The sequence below is a fragment of the Podarcis liolepis genome (assembly GCF_965112155.1).
Source record: "Podarcis liolepis genome assembly, chromosome: 11".
In the NCBI taxonomy this organism is placed as follows: Eukaryota; Metazoa; Chordata; class Lepidosauria; order Squamata; family Lacertidae; genus Podarcis; species Podarcis liolepis.
The window spans coordinates 15800332-15818794 of NC_139565.1; the positions used below are offsets into that span (position 1 = coordinate 15800332).

General features: G+C 41.0%; 1 protein-coding gene across 1 annotated transcript in view; it reads right to left on the reverse strand.

Annotated features, from left to right (window-relative positions):
• Nucleotides 1-1652: 1652 nt before the first annotated feature.
• The window catches only part of SLC27A6 (solute carrier family 27 member 6), a 44877-nt gene continuing 28066 nt past the window's right edge, over nt 1653-18463 (reverse strand). Inside the window, exons 6-11 of the mRNA XM_083464527.1 lie at nt 14255-14345; nt 11360-11558; nt 10233-10330; nt 7693-7823; nt 4159-5548; nt 1653-3615 (exon numbers count right to left, since the gene is read on the reverse strand). Coding sequence (XP_083320653.1) covers nt 5372-5548; nt 7693-7823; nt 10233-10330; nt 11360-11558; nt 14255-14345 — 696 coding nt within the window. The 3' untranslated portion in view covers nt 1653-3615; nt 4159-5371. The remainder of the gene's footprint in view (nt 3616-4158; nt 5549-7692; nt 7824-10232; nt 10331-11359; nt 11559-14254; nt 14346-18463) is intronic.

Sequence of the window (18463 nt, forward strand, 5' to 3'; positions counted from 1 at the left end):
TCTAGAAATATATTATAATTGGGAGCAGGAGGGTAATTGCTTTAGGGAATTTGTGTAGAAAGCTGAGTTGCTGGTTCATATCAGACTCCTGAGCTTGAATTACTTTTTAATACATATTCCTGCCTAACACATTAGCAAAAAGAAAAACTCTCATGCATGCAATTGGTGTACTTCTAAAAGAGCTTGCCTATTTAGTGTTAGACATAAAGATCCACCACGCTGATTGTTTCTGCAATTATTTGGGTTTCGATTCATTCATCTTCATCTACTTTGCATTTCTTATCATTTGAATTGATCTAAAGGAGTTTCATCATTTCATTTTTTGGGAGGGGATTGTAGTATAGTAACAAAGGGAAAGATTAGAATGTGAGCGCTAAGCTTGTATTCAGTTAAGAGTCTTCCCTTTTATACTGCTTAAAACTGAAAAAGCAACACAGTTAATTCAGGCCCATTGCCATTTTCGTAGAGTATGGAAATCCTAACAAAAACACATTTATATAAATAGATTGGAACTGGAAAAAAAGGAAGAAAATAAAGCATTAACAGAAGGGATTGTTACAAATGTGCTTTATATCTGATGATCACATTGTATTTGTACAATTCTTACTTGTACTAAATGGAAATCAGATTATCTTCTAGCTTTTCCTTATAACCATAATGAAATGTATGGGGGAAATCCATTAAAACAGAACTACTGAACAGCCTGCAGATGGACAGCAGGATGTAACTGTTTAAATAAAACAGTGTAGGCATGATCCAGTCAAACATAAGCACTTTTAAGTCGCATGCTTAACTCTCTTCCACTAGAGTCAACATGACTCTTAACTTTGGCTAGATAGTGCCACAAGTATTTTCTTCTTACCTTGGGAATAAAACAACACATCATGGAGATATAAACTGGTATGCTGAAATGCATAACATAGAATTACAATTTAGAATATAAACTATTTGTAGAAATGTATTATTATTTGACTCGGTCATTATTCAGTAATAACTTGACTCTCATTTTTATTGACTGAAAGTCTAGAGTTCTCCCAACCAACAGATCCGCTGTTCCATAACATGATATTTCAGGGAAAGTTTGCACATCATTAAAGAGGGGCATATTTTCCTCATAACTAATCTGGAAGTTTCTCTGCTCAGAATTTGGTGGGAATTTCCCATATATTCCCGAGCCACAAAATTGTAAACATACCATAAGTGAGAGCTGGACCATAAAGAAGGCTGATCGCCGAAGAATTGATGCTTTTGAATTATGGTGCTGGAGGAGGCTCTTGAGAGTCCAATGGACTGCAAGAAGATCAAACCTCTCCATTCTTAAGGAAATCAGCCTGAGTGCTCACTGGAAGGACAGATCCTGAAGCTGAGGCTCCCATACTTTGGCCACCTCATGAGAAGAGAAGGCTCCCTGGAAAAGTCCCTGATGTTGGGAAAGATGGAGGGCACAAGGAGAAGGGGGCGACAGAGGATGAGATGGTTGGACAGTGTTCTCGAAGCTACCAGCATGAGTTTGACCCAACTGCGGGAGGCAGTGGAAGACAGAAGTGTCTGACGTGCTCTGGTCCATAGGGTCACGAAGAGTCGGACACGACTGAACAGTTAAACAACAACAACAACCATAAGTGCATGATTAAAACTGAAACAAAAATACGTTACGTTTTAAAAATTCTGGTCCTTTATTATTTATGAAAGCAGCTTATTAATACATTTTGTATAATAAAAAAAAATCACAGGAACACAGGAAGCCTCATACCAAGTTGGACCATTTGTCCATCTTCGTCCCATACCACCTACTCTGACCAACAGCATCCTTTCTCAAGCAGAGAGCAGGAAACATCATCCTTTTAACCGGAGGTGCCAGGGAATAAACATCAGGCCTCCTGCCTGAAAAACATGTGCTCTACAACTGAGCTATGCTCCCACTCCTTTATGTTCTACCTTTATTTTTTTATTAAAAAAAAACAAACCTCTACAACTGAGCTATGATCCCACTTCTTTATGTTCTACCTTCATTGTTTATTAAAAAACACACCAGTTAATGTGTGTGTAAAATGAGAAAGGAACTTGCTTTTAATAAAGTCAAGAAAAACAGCATTTACAGAATTGGTATTTTAGTTTAAGATCTCGGAGATCCATTGTTCATCACTTACAAGGAGTTAATGGGCACTTCTGACTCAACAGCACAGGGCCAAGGGTACGAGGCGTTTCTATTGCCTCTCATGCTCTGAAGAGCTTACAAAGCAATCACTGTAGAATGGTAGGAAGAGAAATGCAGTATACTTCTTTTTAAAAGGTGATGAAGTTTGTGTACGAGTGTCTTCTTACTGTCTGTGATTGCTAGTTCTATGCTGCACTCAGGGATTTTGGCCTGCATCCTAATTTTCGTTCTGTGAATGATGCTAGATGTTCCCAACAGGCCCTTTCCTCTTAAACCCTCTCTATCCTCTCAATCTCTGCTCCTGAGGACTGGGGGGGAAACAGCCGAAACAGAATGGCATATGGCAGGTGGGGATGGCTAGCAGCAAGAAAGGGAGGCTGCGTGGGCAAAAGAGCCTCACACAGAAATCCTTTGGATCCATGCCCTAGTTCAGGGGTAGGCAAATTAAGGCCCGGGGGTCAGATGCGGCCCAATCACCTTCTCAATCTGGCCCCCAGATGGTCTGGGAATCAGTGTGTTTTTACATGAGTAGAATGTGTCCTTTTATTTAAAATGCATCTCTGTTTGTGGGGCATAGGAATACGTTCATTTCCCCCCCAAAAATATAGTCCAGCCTACCACATTGTTATGTACTGAAGTTCTCACCCTGGGCCAGCAGAGGGATACTGTAGATAGTTATGCAAATAAGGAATCAAAAATGACATTCAGTGATTGGGTAGTTTTAGAAAATTGTTACAGTTACATTGTACTGGAGCTCTATATAACCAGGCTGACTGAACCCTTCAGTTCAGTTCTGTCCTGGCCTGTCAATAAACAAGAGCTGTTTGAAGAATCGCTGGGTCGTCTGATATGTTCACTCACAACTTAACACACATAGTCTGAGGAACGGTGGACCGGCCCACGTCTGAAAAAGGTTACTGACCCCTGCCCTAGTTTCTAGGGCAATAGAAATGTAAAGGTACAGAAAGTGGATCAGATAGCTAGTTTCTACAAGAATGGGACTGTGTGCCAGGTGGAGTGTCATGATGCATAGGAGGGAAATTTTTCAATCATTCGTTGTGCGCTGCCATGAGTCTCGCACAAAAGAATGGGACTTTAAAATGTATTAAAATAAATAAGAAGTATTGCTTTACAACTAGGAACACCTTCAAGCGAGGACTGCTTTACAAATGGCAATTCTTTAGGGGCAAGGGTTTTAGGTTTTTTAATGAATGAACAAAAACACCTGTTGCATACATGTAAAAAAGTTCTTGTTTTACTACATGTATATGATAGGAAATTCCTAATGTGCAAGATACAGGTACCCAGTGTGCTAAAGACATCTGCACAACCTTCTCGTATTATTGCAGACAAAGGTATTCTTCCTGTATATTTGCATAGGAACAGAAATCAACGTGTTATCTTTGTTTCATGCTCAAAAAAAGAACACTAACAGCACAATCCTATGTGTGTCTAGTCTGAGGTAAGTACGTACAGGACTGCAATTTAATTTACCGTATTTTTCACCCCATAGGACGCACTTTTTCCCCTCCAAAAATGAAGGGGAAATGTGTGTGCGTCCTATGGGGCGAATGCAGGCTTTTGCTGAAGCCTGGAGAGTGAGAGGCATCGGTGCACACCAACCCCTCTCGCTCTCCAGGCTTCAGGAAGCTATCCGCAAGCCTTGCAAGCCCGGCAGGAGGTCCCGACGAGCGCGCGAGGCTTGGGGCGGCAGCCTGTCGCCCGAAGCACGGGGAGCCCTCTGGAAGGCTCCCCGTGCTTCGGGCAAGTGTCTGAAAGCCTCGCACGCCCGGCAGGAGGTCCCGCTGGGTGCGCGAGGCTTGGGGCGGCAGCCTGTCGCCTGAAGCACGGGGAGCCCTCCGGAGGGTGCCCCGTGCTTCGGGCAGGTGAGCGCAAGGCTTGGGGCGGCAGCCAGGGCGGGGGGGGGGGAATAATTTTTTAAAATTCATTTCCCCCCCAAAAATGAGGTGCGTCCTATGGGCCGGTGCGCCCTATAGGACGAAAAATACGGTATTCGGTTTTGGAAATAAAAGCATTCAGAAGCGTTCTGTGCAGAGAGGGACTACAAGCTGGCGCTAAGTTTTTAAACAAAGAATACTACTGTGGTTCAGAGGCCATTGAGATCAGAAAACATTAAAATAAGGAAGATGTGAATAATTTCTGTTTCAGTAAAATAAATAATGTTGCAGTCCTGCGTGTCAGAAGTAATAGCACAATACTGAATATGTCTACTCGGAAGCATATCCCACTGTATTCAGTAGTGGCTTGGCCCCAGGTATACAGAATTGCAGCACAAATTATCACAGAGGCATGATTTCGCAGAGTTAACAAATCAAAATTGTGGCATGATTCTCTCTTTTCAACTTTTTTTTTTTTAAAAAAATGTTTATAGGCATAACTTGGATATGGTAAGTTCCGTTCCAGACCACTGCAATAAAGTAAATATTGCCAAAAAAAGAGGGAGTCACACTATTTTAATTTTGTTTCTCAGTGCATATGAGTGTTATGTTTACACTATTAAGCAAAGACTCCCTGGCTGCAGGGGCGGGAGGGGAAAAACCTGGCTCCAGCCCTGGCCAGCTCCATTCTCGAGAAGAGAGGCGGTAGTAAGAAGGCCTCCTTTCCCTGCCTGGGCTTCTTGCTGCTGCACCGACATCCTCACAATCATAAATTTCTGTAAAGCACAATAAAGCACTGTGCAATAAAAAGAGGTATGCCTGCATAGTTAGGAGGTGACCATTAGGAACAACGGCCATCTACTGCTAATAGTGACCAGTTTTTGTCCAGCAGAGGGAGGTTATACTATAAAATATGCAGCGTAAGACAGCGAAAGATAATTTCACTGTAGCTTTGTTATTCTCTCAATGTCATTTGTCTATGCTGATCATAAACAACATTTAATTAGGAGATATTTATATGAAAACTATAAAATACTGAACCAATGATAGTCTAAGGCTAGCCTTGGAGTAAATCTTACTCAAGACTTACTTCTGAGTAGACATGCCTAGGATTGCACTATAAGAGGTAGATTAGTATGCACTGATGGTCAAAACAGAGAAAGATTAATAAAGCATAATCCCTCCCTAATATTTACTGTAAAATTCAACAGTGTGCATCTCTTCGCCAGGAGACCATACAGGATATAGCTGACAAACATGTTTAAAGTTTTGTCTTGTCTTGTGAAGCAGCTTGTAAAATCCTTATTAATAAGCACTAAAGTTTCACTTGTCCAGATAAGATTCTATCGTGCAGTTCTTTAGTTAATAAAACGTAAGACTTCTTACAACTGTCCAAAAAATATAGTGGGTCACTGATTTCAGATGGATTAAATCCTTCCTGGACCAACTGAAATTTTTGTTGCTTGAAAGTTCCTGTGACTTCCATTACTTCCTAGAAGCAAAAGAGAAGATTTTTTAGTTTGTTTGCTGTAAACAAAACAGGCTCACCAAGAGATGTGTTACATCTTTATCCGGAGGGAGATGAATATCTTCAGAGTCTGAGGCTACCTTTGAATAACTCATGAAACCATGGTGCAGCATGATGCGAATGAATCACAATGACCTTGGCTTGCTTAGAAGGCCAAGAATCTGGGAGGTTTTGCCTCTGCTTTTAGTTAACCACAATTTGCCATATCCTCCAAACCTGGAATTCTGATTAACACCAACTGTAGTCAGTTTCCACAAACTAGTTCCATAACCCTTGGTTTGAATTTGACATGTTTGAAATTAACAGTTAACGTTAATGACCTTTTTTTTTAATGTCCCATGACATTATAAACCAGAAGCAAAACTAAACGCTTCTTAACTCCTCAGCCACAATGCTGGAGGAGAGAGAGGGAGCACATGATCGCAAGGTTTGTTCTTGCTCATGTACATCACAATAAACCATGGTTTAACATGAAATGCAAAATGCAGCTTCATTAACTTGGTTCACACAAGAAGGAAATCCAAACTATGGCTTACTGAGACCACGTGAAAGTCTGAGCTATGAGTTGTAGTCAATAACAAACCTCGACCACAGCTTGTGGTTAGTGAGGAAATAAATCCTGGGAGGCTGCACACACATTTGAACTGCTTTGGTAAGCTATAGTTTGGCTCATTGTGTTGTGTGAACCAACTTAATGTCAAGCATGGGGTTCTGAAGCTTGAAGCAGAATTTATCAAAGTAGCTTTATAATACACCAATATCCTATAATTTGCTGAACTTTTAAATCTATAAATTTGTTTGGAAACTGTAAAGATTATATTACAAAAATGTTAAGAGATAATATTTGATACAAAGATTGATACAAAGGGTTTTAGCTGCCCACATAACTTTCCTCTGACTCATACAACTGTCACAGAAATCAAAGATGGAAAAGGCAGTGAGGCTCATCTCTATACTGACACATGGCTTATTCAATTTTTAAAAATCCTTTGCTCAACCAAAAAGTGTTCTGCAAAAGCCAGTAAGGACAACTAGGTATATCTACCAAGGCATGTGGTCATATATAACTTCCCTGATCTTATTTTTCTGCTCTTTCTCTTTTTCCTATTGTACTGTGTGAGGAAATACACAGAGATGCATTTGCTCAATTCAAAAGCAATTCTTAAGAGTCTTCCTATTAGAAGCACAGCAAAGCTAAAGTCTTGCAGGATTCAGTTCTTAGTATGTATCTTTCAGTCTCACCCAAGAGAAGCCTTTATTACCTCCCAGTACCCCTCCCTACCAGATATTGATGCAGGCAAGGACCCCACAGCCCCCCTGGCTCACAATATTCCCATTTACAAAATCCAGTTATGAAACGTGTTGGCCAACAGATGTAAGCTGAGACTGTATTTATTTTATGGATAGCCAACACAGTGCATTCCATACGTTGTCGGATGACAACTCACTCCTGCCCATTGGCCATCCTGGCTGGGGTTGGTGGGAGTTGGAGTCTAACAACAACATCCAGAGGGCACCATGTTGGCCAGCCTTGACCCAACACTACAAACAACTGCCTAACTGACTTCACTTTTCAAAGAGTCAGTAGCAACTTGGTGCCCCCTCCAATGTCACTGGAACCACTGACCATTGGCAATTCTGGCTGAGGCTGATGGGTATTTTAGGTCAAAGGATCTGGTGGGCACCAGCTGTGTGTGTGGGGGGGGTGTGAGTCTGCTATTATGTAATTTCTAATATGCTCTGTTCTAGAAGCGGAATCTCTACATTCCAACATTATTTCTTTTCCCAGTTGAAATTTCATTTTGTTATTCCTGATTCATGTTTCTAATCCCACTAATCCCTTTATATTATCTTTCCTGGGGTACACAACTCTTTCCAATTTAGCATAATCTGTAGTTTTCATTAGTGTGCTATCTAATTCCAACTTGTTAATGGAAATGGTAAAGAGGACTAAATGTACAACTGATTTCTGAAATACCCATTAGGTAGCTTTCTCTGAAGTCATCACTTAGTGTTCAGTATGTGTGGCTTAGTAGATCGCTGAGCTGATTTCCTGCTAATGATTAAGAGGCTTGGAGACATGCCTATGGTGCTTTGTATATTATTACCTGGAGTCTTATAAAGAGTGGACAGGCATAGCTGGGCAGATACATCACCACATGTTGATAAAGTTGTTCCAGATCTAAAGACTTATTAGGCTTTAAGATGACAGAGGCCATTCCTGCTTTTCCTTCATAACCTGTAGGGGATTATTAATGTTATATTCATTAAAATTCAAAAATGCCCAGCTATCAAATGATATAGTCAGTGCTTCTGATATTACACCATAGTATCGCTTTTGGATAAATGAAGAAAACACCATACTAATTCATGGTTCTGGTCGCACATCACCCCACCCCCCTGTTTGTCTGAGCTTCTTTCCATAATTGTTTAAGTCCAGCTTCTGCTGGGGAGGGTGGGATATAAATAAATTGTATTATTATTATTAAACCAAAAAGTTGTATGGGTCACTTAAATCTGTGCTTGCTACAGTGAAGCATATCTGGTTCAGATTCCAAGCTAGCATCACAAGGACAGACTTGCGTTAATAGAGTGCACAGTCTGTTGTTTCTTTTTCCATAAGAGCCCTTCTAAATGCCTATTCTAGTTTTCAGTATTGGGAGCTTAAAAAATGCATTTTATATTAAATGGATGCTCCTGAGCTTGAGGAAGAAAAGGGGGAAAAATGAACAAGAATTGTTTTACTAATACTGAAGGAGATGGTATTCTTGCTGGTGCATGGAATTTGTTTCCAAACATTTTAAATAGCTATGTGAGTGCTCCTATAGGAATAGTGAAGTTGGGAGCATTAAGGCTTCAGCAGTTGACACAGTGACTCCTACCCATGGGAAACAACTGGGGTTTCTCTATGGTATTTTCGATAGCTTATGGCAATGAGGCAGCAGAGATGGCATTAAAGCGAAGGAGCATAAGACTTGATTGTGACTTCATAGGTTACAGCTATGTGAATGTCAGACCTGTAGCAAAGGCAGCAGTTAAGAAACTGTACTTCTCTTTCATTCTGTAGTGCTCTGTTAGATGCTTAGCATAAAACAATGCTAATTTCAAATGCAACTCCCCCCTCTGCAAAACTGTCATAATGATCCCAAATACATGTAGTGGTACCTCTGGATGCGAACGGGATCTGTTCTGGAGCCCCCTTTGCATCCTGAATAGAACGTAAGATGCAACTGCGCATGCAAGGGTCGCGTTTTGCCGCTTCCGCACATGCGTGTGATGTCATTTTGAGCGTCTGTGAATGCGATGAAACCCGGAAGTAATGCGCTTGGTTACTTCCGGGTCGCCGCGGAGCATAACTTGAAAACGCTCAACCTGAAGCACATTTAACCCAAAGTATGACTGTATTGTAAGCTTCGTTCATTTTAAGTTTTCTAAGCAAATATTTCCCCTGCTGATTAACAGAATTAAAAATCTGCAAATTAAGTTATTTACATTTTAGCTAGCTCTCTGTGTTGTTTAGTTTTTGTTTAGTTTTATGCATGCAACATTCAATGCATGTGTGAACATTTTCTTTCGTCCTCCATCCCAAAATAAGGCCGTATCACAAACTACTTAAGGCTAAAATACTATATGCACATTTAATGTGGCTCGCTTCTGAGTAAGCACACATACAGGATTGCATTGATAAAAACTGGTTTCCCGGCATAGGAAATTTTCTCTTTTGAAAATAGAAACAAAGCCTCTGTATGGAGGTCTGGCACACTTAGGAGGCAATATAAACCTCATTGGAACATAGTCACCAGCACATCATATACAGACCTATTACTGATGCTGGCCAGGGTGGAAGGTGGGATGGCTGGAAAAACGCTGTTTTGCTGTGCTAGTTCCTTGGCTGATGTATTGACAATACCTTTATCAGGCCTGTTGCTGCTACATGATGACAGCAGTGGTGAAGCTGCATCCCCAAATGCCCCATTTCCATTTAGAGGAGTTCCACTTTGGGGTTTTCCTTATTGGTGGGTCAGCCTCACTGTCAGTGAAACCCCTCTGGCAGATCTAGGTGGGTTCGGTTGAGGAATGTGTGCACCTCGTCAAAAAAACCCTCCAGCAGAGCTGACTGGGAATTTAGATAAGTGTCACTTCTCTGGATCATATCATAAGCTTGTTTGTTACACACTGATGTAAGGTAAAGGTAAAGGGACCCCTGACCATTAGGTCCAGTCGTGACCGACTCTGGGGTTGCGGCGCTCATCTCGCTTTTTTGGCCGAGGGAGCCGGCGTACAGCTTCCAAGTCATGTGGCCAGCATGACTAAGCTGCTTCTGGCAAACCAGAGCAGCTCACGGATACGCCGTTTACCTTCCCGCAGGAGTGGTACCTATTTATCTACTTGCACTTTGGCGTGCTTTCGAACTGCTAGGTTGGTAGGAGCAGGGACCGAGCAATGGGAGCTCACCTCGTTGCAAAGATTCAAACCGCCAACCTTCTGATCGGCAAGTCCTAGGCTCTGTGGTTTAACCCACTTTCAAATTTCATTATTTACTTCATTTTTAAAAAAGCTTCCTTCCTAACGAATATCCCTTCAGTATTAGCAGATGCCATTTGCATCGACACTATTTACGAAGTAAAATGCCGAATATTTTCCTTACCTTGTACAGAAACCCCATACACGTTGGCTTCCTGTATGAAATCCAACATACCGATGACATCAGAAATCTCAGTAGTGGCAACGTTTTCCCCTTTCCATCTAAAATGAAAAGTGTGCAGGTAAATATGCATAGTACCTCATGATAGCTTGCAATTCTGCTTTTTTAATTTTAACCATGCAGAAAAAACACCAAGCTTGCATTTCTTTTAAGGACTGTTCTCCGCAAAACAGGAATATTGCACTTCATTTGGGATTTTGACAGTATCTGCTCATTACTGATAAAACTATGATTTATCATCACTTCCAGGCATGATGAGCTTTCAGGCCCAGGCACTCCCCTCTTCCTTCATGGTCATGTGAAGATTGGCTAATTGGAAATAGATGGGGGGGGGGGATTGAGAGCTGAGCATTCATGTTAAAAGCCTAAACTCTGGTTAATAACTATGGATTATTGAAATAAATTTTGCTTAATTTTTTAAAAAGTTGGCTTGTTTCAGTAAACCATAGTTTACTGGACCACAATTGATCTGGTCCAGACATAATGCTTAACTGCAGTTAGCTAAAAATGGAAGTGAAAGCTTACAATCTCCCACAGAAGGAGAGAGAATGAGTGTGTGGGATGAAGGCTTGCCCAGGCTTTTGTGAATGTAACAAAAAAACCACAGTTGTAGCCAATGTCAGTCCTACTCAAAGTAAACCCATTGAAATCAAAGGACAAGTTATTTTTTAATCGTTCTACACTGAGTAGGACAAATACCACCATTTATCATTACCAATACACCTTTTGACTTCAATATCTTGAGGAATTAAACTTACAAAGGTTAGCTGTGAATTTAATTGTTAGAAAAATCAACCTGTAAACTTTAAAGCAAAGCATATTATTAGAGCCTACAGGTGCTGTAGTAGGCAAATGTATTCCCTGCTTCTTACGATTAGCTATTTCCAAGGATTTTTATTTTTAGGTAAAATATTCCCCCCGCTCGGTGAAAATGTTTGTAGTCAGATGTAGGGTGAACTGGGCATAGAACAAAAGTAAGTGTAAGCAGAACTATCTGTTCACACACACACACACACACACACACACACACACACACACTGAGATGGTTTAAGTTTTAATAGTAGCTGTACCTGAATGTATCTCCTGTCCTGTCCCAAAAATAAAGAAAGTTATCTTGATCTTGAAATATCAGGTCCCCTGTATTGAAATAAAAATCTTCCTTCTTAAACACGCCACATAGTAATTTCTTTTCTGTGTCTCTCTTATTTCCAGCATAGCCGAAGAATGGATTCTTTGAGTGTACTTTGGATATTAAGAGGCCAGGCTCACCTGCGTGTAAAATTATGGAGAAGAAGACAGATGCAAGTTAGCTCAGCACAATCGGTAATTATTTACCAAGCTGTCTAAAGCTATCAAAAGGACAGAATGCCTCTTGAAGCATCGTAGCAAAAAGTGTTTGTGTGTATGCGAGTTTCTCTTGCATTGCCTCTCTTGTCAATCCAAAGTGATCACAAAATGCTGACCAAAGAAGCATGTCGGTTCACTCTAAAAGATCCTAAGAAAAATATAAAGGCGGCTTTATTCTAAATTATTATACTATGGCCATGATAAATCAAAAGCAGACTGTAGTCAGCATACAAACTCAAGACTTCTCAAGAAGGAAAATATGATGCCACCCATGTACAGAATCCAACTGGACTAGGAGTTAAATCTCACTTTAACACTGGTGATGGGATAACACCCTCTACCAGACCTGAGTGCAGCAGAATAACTTAGGGAGCAGAGAGAATGCTATTTTGGAGAACTCTGGGAGAATGGTTCCGTCACCTGGCATTTAACAACTGAAGCAGGTGCTTCATTCTGCCTACTGGTAGGGCAGGCCATGCCGGAACTCTTCACATCCAGATGTACTGCAATTTGATAACAAACTATGTCTCTGATATATTTGGCCAAAAAAATGGGAGGGGGGGTATGCGGAGAGAAATAGAACTTAAGAGGGACTGCTTAGCTCTAAACCAATGTGGTTTTAAGGCCTCATTTGGGTTGAAAAAATAGTAATTCTGGGCCATTTAGAAAAACTGAAGTCTCTTTCCGCATACAGGAGTTTGAACCTCAACATTTCGACACTCAAATTTCAGGGCCTGCTACCTTGGTCTTCACATAACTGAGCATGTTCTTGCAGTGTTTTTTTTTCGGGGGGGGAGGGAGGAAATAGGTCAGAGTGGATATTATAGACATGGATTTCCCAAGATCAGGTTGTGTATATTAAGCAAAATCAACATACAAAAAGGAAATTCCAATCTAGCCTAAAAAACCCAGTCTATTTTTTCTAGGAAAATGTCAAGTGGAAGCGTTATGAGATTGCTTTCCTGTGGTCTCATTGTTTTCCTTAAATATGTATTAAAGAAGAAATAACAAAGAATCCCAAATAAACTGAAACAATATGAGCTATAAGCTTGTTAGAATTAAATAACTGTAAATATGTAAATAACATACAAATAAAAAGAAACAAAATTGTTTCACAATCTGGCCACCAGATGACAGCAGTGGTTTGGCGTTATCTGATCCTAAGCTATGCATTTTAAAATTCTGGAGACTTTTCTAGCAAGTACAATAGCAAGTATGAATAAAGAGTAAGGCTTTATATCAGAGCAACAGTTAAGAATTTGCATCGCTGACAGCATGGAAACTGTGACAGGCTTGGCGAAGTACTCAACGCTAGGGTCTCATAAGCACATTCAGTTGTGATGCCATCTTCGCTGGAAGTAAACTCATGTAACACAGCGGTTGTAATATAACTGAGTTACACATGGACTCCACTAATGCTTTTCTAGTTTATTAAGTTCAACAAGCAACGTGACCAAAACATTTTACCAGAACTCCACAGTGTTTTTCTGATATTTCAAATCTGTCAATTTCTGTCTCCTTGTGCTACGGAGCATCACTTACCGTATTTTTCCATCTATAAGACACCCCTATTTTGGGGGACTCAATTTTAAGAAAATGAAGGAAGAGGGCCCAAAGTTGTTGAGCTTCTCCCTCCACGCAGCTGCGGGCAGGAAACACTCCCTAGATTGTTTCCTGCGCACAGTGGCATTGGGTGGAAGTTGCGCTCCCGTCAACAGGCTGGTTGGCAGATGCGCTGCTTCTCCGCTACCCCCCCCCCATGCCACTATCCGTGTATAGGACAAGCCCAGCATTTTGACATGATTTTTGAGTCAAAAAACCTTGTTTAAACACAGACAAATAGGGTATATAATTGTGTTGTAATGTCTATGTGCATCTCTGTGTACAAACAAGCCCTACAACATTAGCAAATAATAATAACAATAATAATTTATTATTTATAGCCTGCCCATCTGGCTGGGTTTCCCCAGCCACTGTGGGCGGCTTCCAACAGAACTATAAAATACAATAACCTATTAAACATTAAAAGCTTCCCTAAACCGGGATGCCTTCAGATGTCTTCTAAAAGTTTGGTAGTTATTTTTCTCTTTGACGTCTGATGGGAGGGCGTTCCACAGGGCGGGCGCCAATACCGAGAAGGCCCTCTGCCTGGTTCCCTGGAACTTGGCTTCTCGCAGTGAGGGAACCACCAGAAGGCCCTCGGTGCTGGACCTCAGTGTCTGGGCAGAATGATGGGGTGGAGATGCTCCTTCAGGTATACAGGACCGAGGCCGTTTAGGGCTTTAAAGGTCAGCACCAAGACTTTGAATTGTGCTCGGAAACGTACTGGGAGCCAGTACAGTTCTTTCAAAATCTGCCTTATAATATTTAAGTTTTTCTCAGCAATCCTTAAAAATTCAAGCTAAGATTCTCAGCATCCTGAATGATGCAGCTTGGTCCAGGGATTCACAGCACAACAATGGCCAAGGTGGTTTCTCTCAATACGACTAAGGAACAGTGACTATGCCTGTTAAGAAACTGCAGTCCTATTAAAGTATGTGTTCTTGTTTTCATTTCAATTAGGCATCCAATACCGCTGGAGTATCTATTGCCATCAAAATTCAGGATAAAATCCTTACCTTTCTTAACTCTTTCACACCATCCGTGTTTGTTTCTGATTGGCTCTCCTTTTTGCAAATCATACTTGATTAAGTCGAAAGGGAAAAAGAGCTTAAAGTAGAAAGAAAAAAGGGATCAGGAATGTTTAGACAGTGACATCTTGTGGCAACATTCAATAATGTACATTAAATGAGTTGTGTGCTCTACTTAATGATTGTACTTACCTAAAAGTAAGCTTTTATGAAGATGCAACAAATACGTTTTAATTGTAATATTCATATTGTAAACTCCTCATAGTACTTTTGTTATTGTCTGTATATTTGTAAATAAATAAACATGGGGAATATTTAAAACCTTGGGCACCAATGCTGTGAAATGAAGTAATTTCATATACCACTTTCAAAAGTTCTAATGTGCTTACCAAGTTATACAAAATGCACTTCAAAACTTTCTCAAATGTCAGATTGTGAAATTCAAAAAATGTTAGAGGTAAATCAGGGGTGGGAAACCTGTGAGCCTTCAAACATTGCTGAACTACAAACCCGATCATTAGACCATAGCTGTCAACTTTTCCCTTTTCTTGTGAGGAATCCTATTCGGAATAAGGGAATTTCCCTTTAAAAAAGGGAAACGTTGACAGCTATGCATTAGACATGCTGGTTCAGTCTGATAAGAGTTCAACAACATCTGGAGGGCCGCAGATTAGTCACCCCTGGAGTAAAGGAATAGATGAAATTGTGGCAGTCAAAGTATAGATACACTAGCTGTAGAAAGCTGCATTCTCATGTTACATTTGCATGTGTTTCTAGACAACAAAGTGAAGAGGCTCTTCAGAATATTACAAACGGTTATAAATAGTCAATGAGTCAAAGTATTCCTTCAATGACCACCTGTTGACTTGCTTCCCTCCTAGCTCAACAGGAAGGCCACTTTCAATCTACACAATTACACACACTATGAAAAGGGAGTCACCTTACAGTATCAACGACATACAATAAGATATATATGAATAAGTTTCAGATATAACATGCAACTTTGGATCCATGTTAATTTGCAGAATATCTTGAAAAATGTCCTGTTTCACAACTCATGCTAGATTAAAACAAAACTACCGTATTTTTCGCTCTATAACACGCACCAGACCATAACACGTGCATAGTTTTTAGAGGAGGAAAACAAGAAAAAAAATATTCTAAACAAAATAGTGGATATATGATTTTTGTGGTTCATGCTGTGGCCACAGACATGTGATCTGACAGTGAGTTTGGAGTTTGGAGTAGTCCAATGCAAAAATCCTGAGGATCCATGTTGATCCATGCTTTGTAACCACGGAGGAGGGAAGGAAGGGGAACCATGGATCCTCTGCTCACGACTGCAGCAGATTCCCCCGCCACCCGCAGGCATTCGCTCCATAACACGCACAGACATTTCCCCTTACTTTCTAGGAGGAAAAAAGTGAGTGTTATGGTGCAAAAAATACGGTAAATAAAAAAATGTTCTTCCATTTGCAGAAGAGGATGTGCAATTTCCCCCCTCACAAATGGAATCCTAACAGCTGTTACAGAACTTCCCTCTCATAAAGGTAAAGGTAAAGGGACCCCTGACCACTAAGTCCAGTCATGACCAACTCTGGGGTTGCGGCACTCATCTCGCTTTTTTGGCCGAGGGAGCCGGCGTACAGCTTCCAGGTCATGTGGCCAGCATGACTAAGCCGCTTCTGGCGAACCAGAGCAGCGCACAGAAACGCCGTTTACCTTCCCGCCGGAGCGGTACCTATTTATCTACTTGTACTTTGATGTGCTTTCGAACTGCTAGGTTGGCAGAAGCAGGGACCGAGCAACGGGAGCTCACCCCGTCGCGGGGATTCAAACTGCCGACCTTCTGATTGGCAAGTTCTAGGCTGTCAAACCCACAGCGCAGCATGTAAAATCTTCTGCAAGCTCTTGTGCTGGTATTGCTAAATAGCACTAACATTTATTTTCCTTCCCCTCATTCTTTGAATCCAATCCATTCAGTATGACTATTTGAAGCAAACCATGTTTGTGAATTGGTGTATAACAGCATAAAACATGCCAAGAACTATGTTACCTCCATCTTTAGAAATGAAATTCTAAACACACTTTCTAGGGAGCAAGCCCCATGAAACAAAATGTGACTTACTTTTGAGTAAGCATGCACAGGATTTCACTCTAAATCTATTAGGATTGTAATAAGATATTACATCTCAACCATCTGTGATACATACTACAATATTTTCAAAAAGTTGCAATGGCTGCATTGGCATGTTAAGGCAAGCCATGGTTAATGGTTTCTGTAAATGTGCAGAAGAAACCTTGGCTTTGAGATGGCCTGCCATAACATGTAGATACAGCCAGTGCATTCTCCCACCTAACACAACTGCTCTTCTTCTGGGTTCCTGTTGCTATTCCACTCCCTTTCCTTAAAAATAAAATAAAAATCAATTGACATCTCATGATAACTAATTCACTTGTTGTGAGCATGTGCCTTATTTGCAAAGTCATAAAAATGAATCTCATCATTTGACAAATGGAAAAAAGATTCTGTTTTGAAAGTTCAGGGTACCCATTGTCTTCCAGAACTTCAAGCGCTTTCCGGATTCAGAAAGCCCTTACATCTTGGAGGTTGAATTACTCTCTTTCCTTCCTGCTTTTCATTCTAGTAAAATAATTTTGTCTGTTTTAATCTCTATTACTATTAATTTTAATTATTTGTAAATGCTTTAATTGCTTTTATTAATAATATTAATATTTCCTGTAAACTGAGTTATAGGTATTACTACCATCAAGAGTTACATAGGTAAAGGTAAAGGGACCCCTGGCCGTTAGGTCCAGTCACGGACGACTCTGGGGTTGTGGCGCTCATCTCACTTTACTGGCCAAGAGAGCCGGCGTTTGTCTGCAGACAGCATCCAGGTCATGTGGCCAGCATGACAAAGCCGCTTCTGGCAAACCAGAGCAGCACACGGAAATGCCGTTTACCTTCCCGCCGGAGTGGTACCTATTTATCTACTTGCACTCTGACATGCTTTCGAACTCCTAGGTTGGCAGAAGCAGGGACCAAGCAACAGGAGCTCACCCCGTCACAGGGATTCGAACCACTGACCTTCTGATCGGCAAGCCCTAGGTTCTGTGGTTTAGACCACAGCGCCACCCGCGTCCCTCAAGAGTTACATAAATAATGTTAAATAAAATGATCTTGTCATGAATCTTTTTTTCTTTTTCACAATGAAAAAGAATCAAGCTTCAGGAACATGTTTCAGATAACACAAAACTGTAGGATCACAGACATAAAACATGCTTTTCCAGATGTAAAAGCATAAACGTTTCCTAATTGTTTTGCTGTTACTAAGTGGAAAAGTACCCCCCGCACAACACTGTGAAAACTTTTGGCTACCCACTTCCATTTAATAGTTGCTGTCCAGAAAGTTGCAGCTTGTACTTGTTATCCAACACCATCAAAAGAGGTTATTCTGTGGTTGTGTGTGTGGAGGATCAAATGGAGAACAGCTTGGATAACACTTTAACAACTGTAACTCATCATGGCCTTCAGATGCTAGCAGTACATTTTTAAAAACACTGAAGCTGAAGTCAATTCCTCCACAGCCAGAACCTCTTTCACCAGTGTGAGAACAGGGAAGGAGAGGATTGCTATCAAGGAAATTATATCTTCCAAGCAACAGCACACAGCAGCTTGAGCACCGAACAAATGTAGTTCTCCTGAAGCTGATATACCATCTGGGAAAAGACACCTGGATTTTCCCATTCACAAGGCATTGAAGAATGACCCACTTCATCTCTTTGAATACAGCAGCGGGAGTTACTGGACTGGTTGACATGCAGTGCTAAGGTAAACCATGGCTTAGCGTAGGAGTGGGAAACCTTTGCCCAGTAAGTCAAGATTGGACCGTCAGGGGTCCAATTTAGCCCACGAGGCCATTTCCCCTAAAACAGGCCTACTTGCCCATTAGCTGACATCACCGGTTATATCAATTGATGGGCAGGAGGACAGGAGGACAAATTCTGCATTGATTATGCACAGCTTGTTTTGGTTTATAGTTTACGGTTTGCCTCCATCGTCCAAGTGGCCAGCCCTTTAGATATTTGAAGATGGCTGTCATAACGCCTCTTGGTCTCCTCTTTTCTAGATGCAGCCCTTTTGTATAAGGCTTGGTTCTAAGACCTGTTATTATCTTGGCAGCCCAGGCTTGA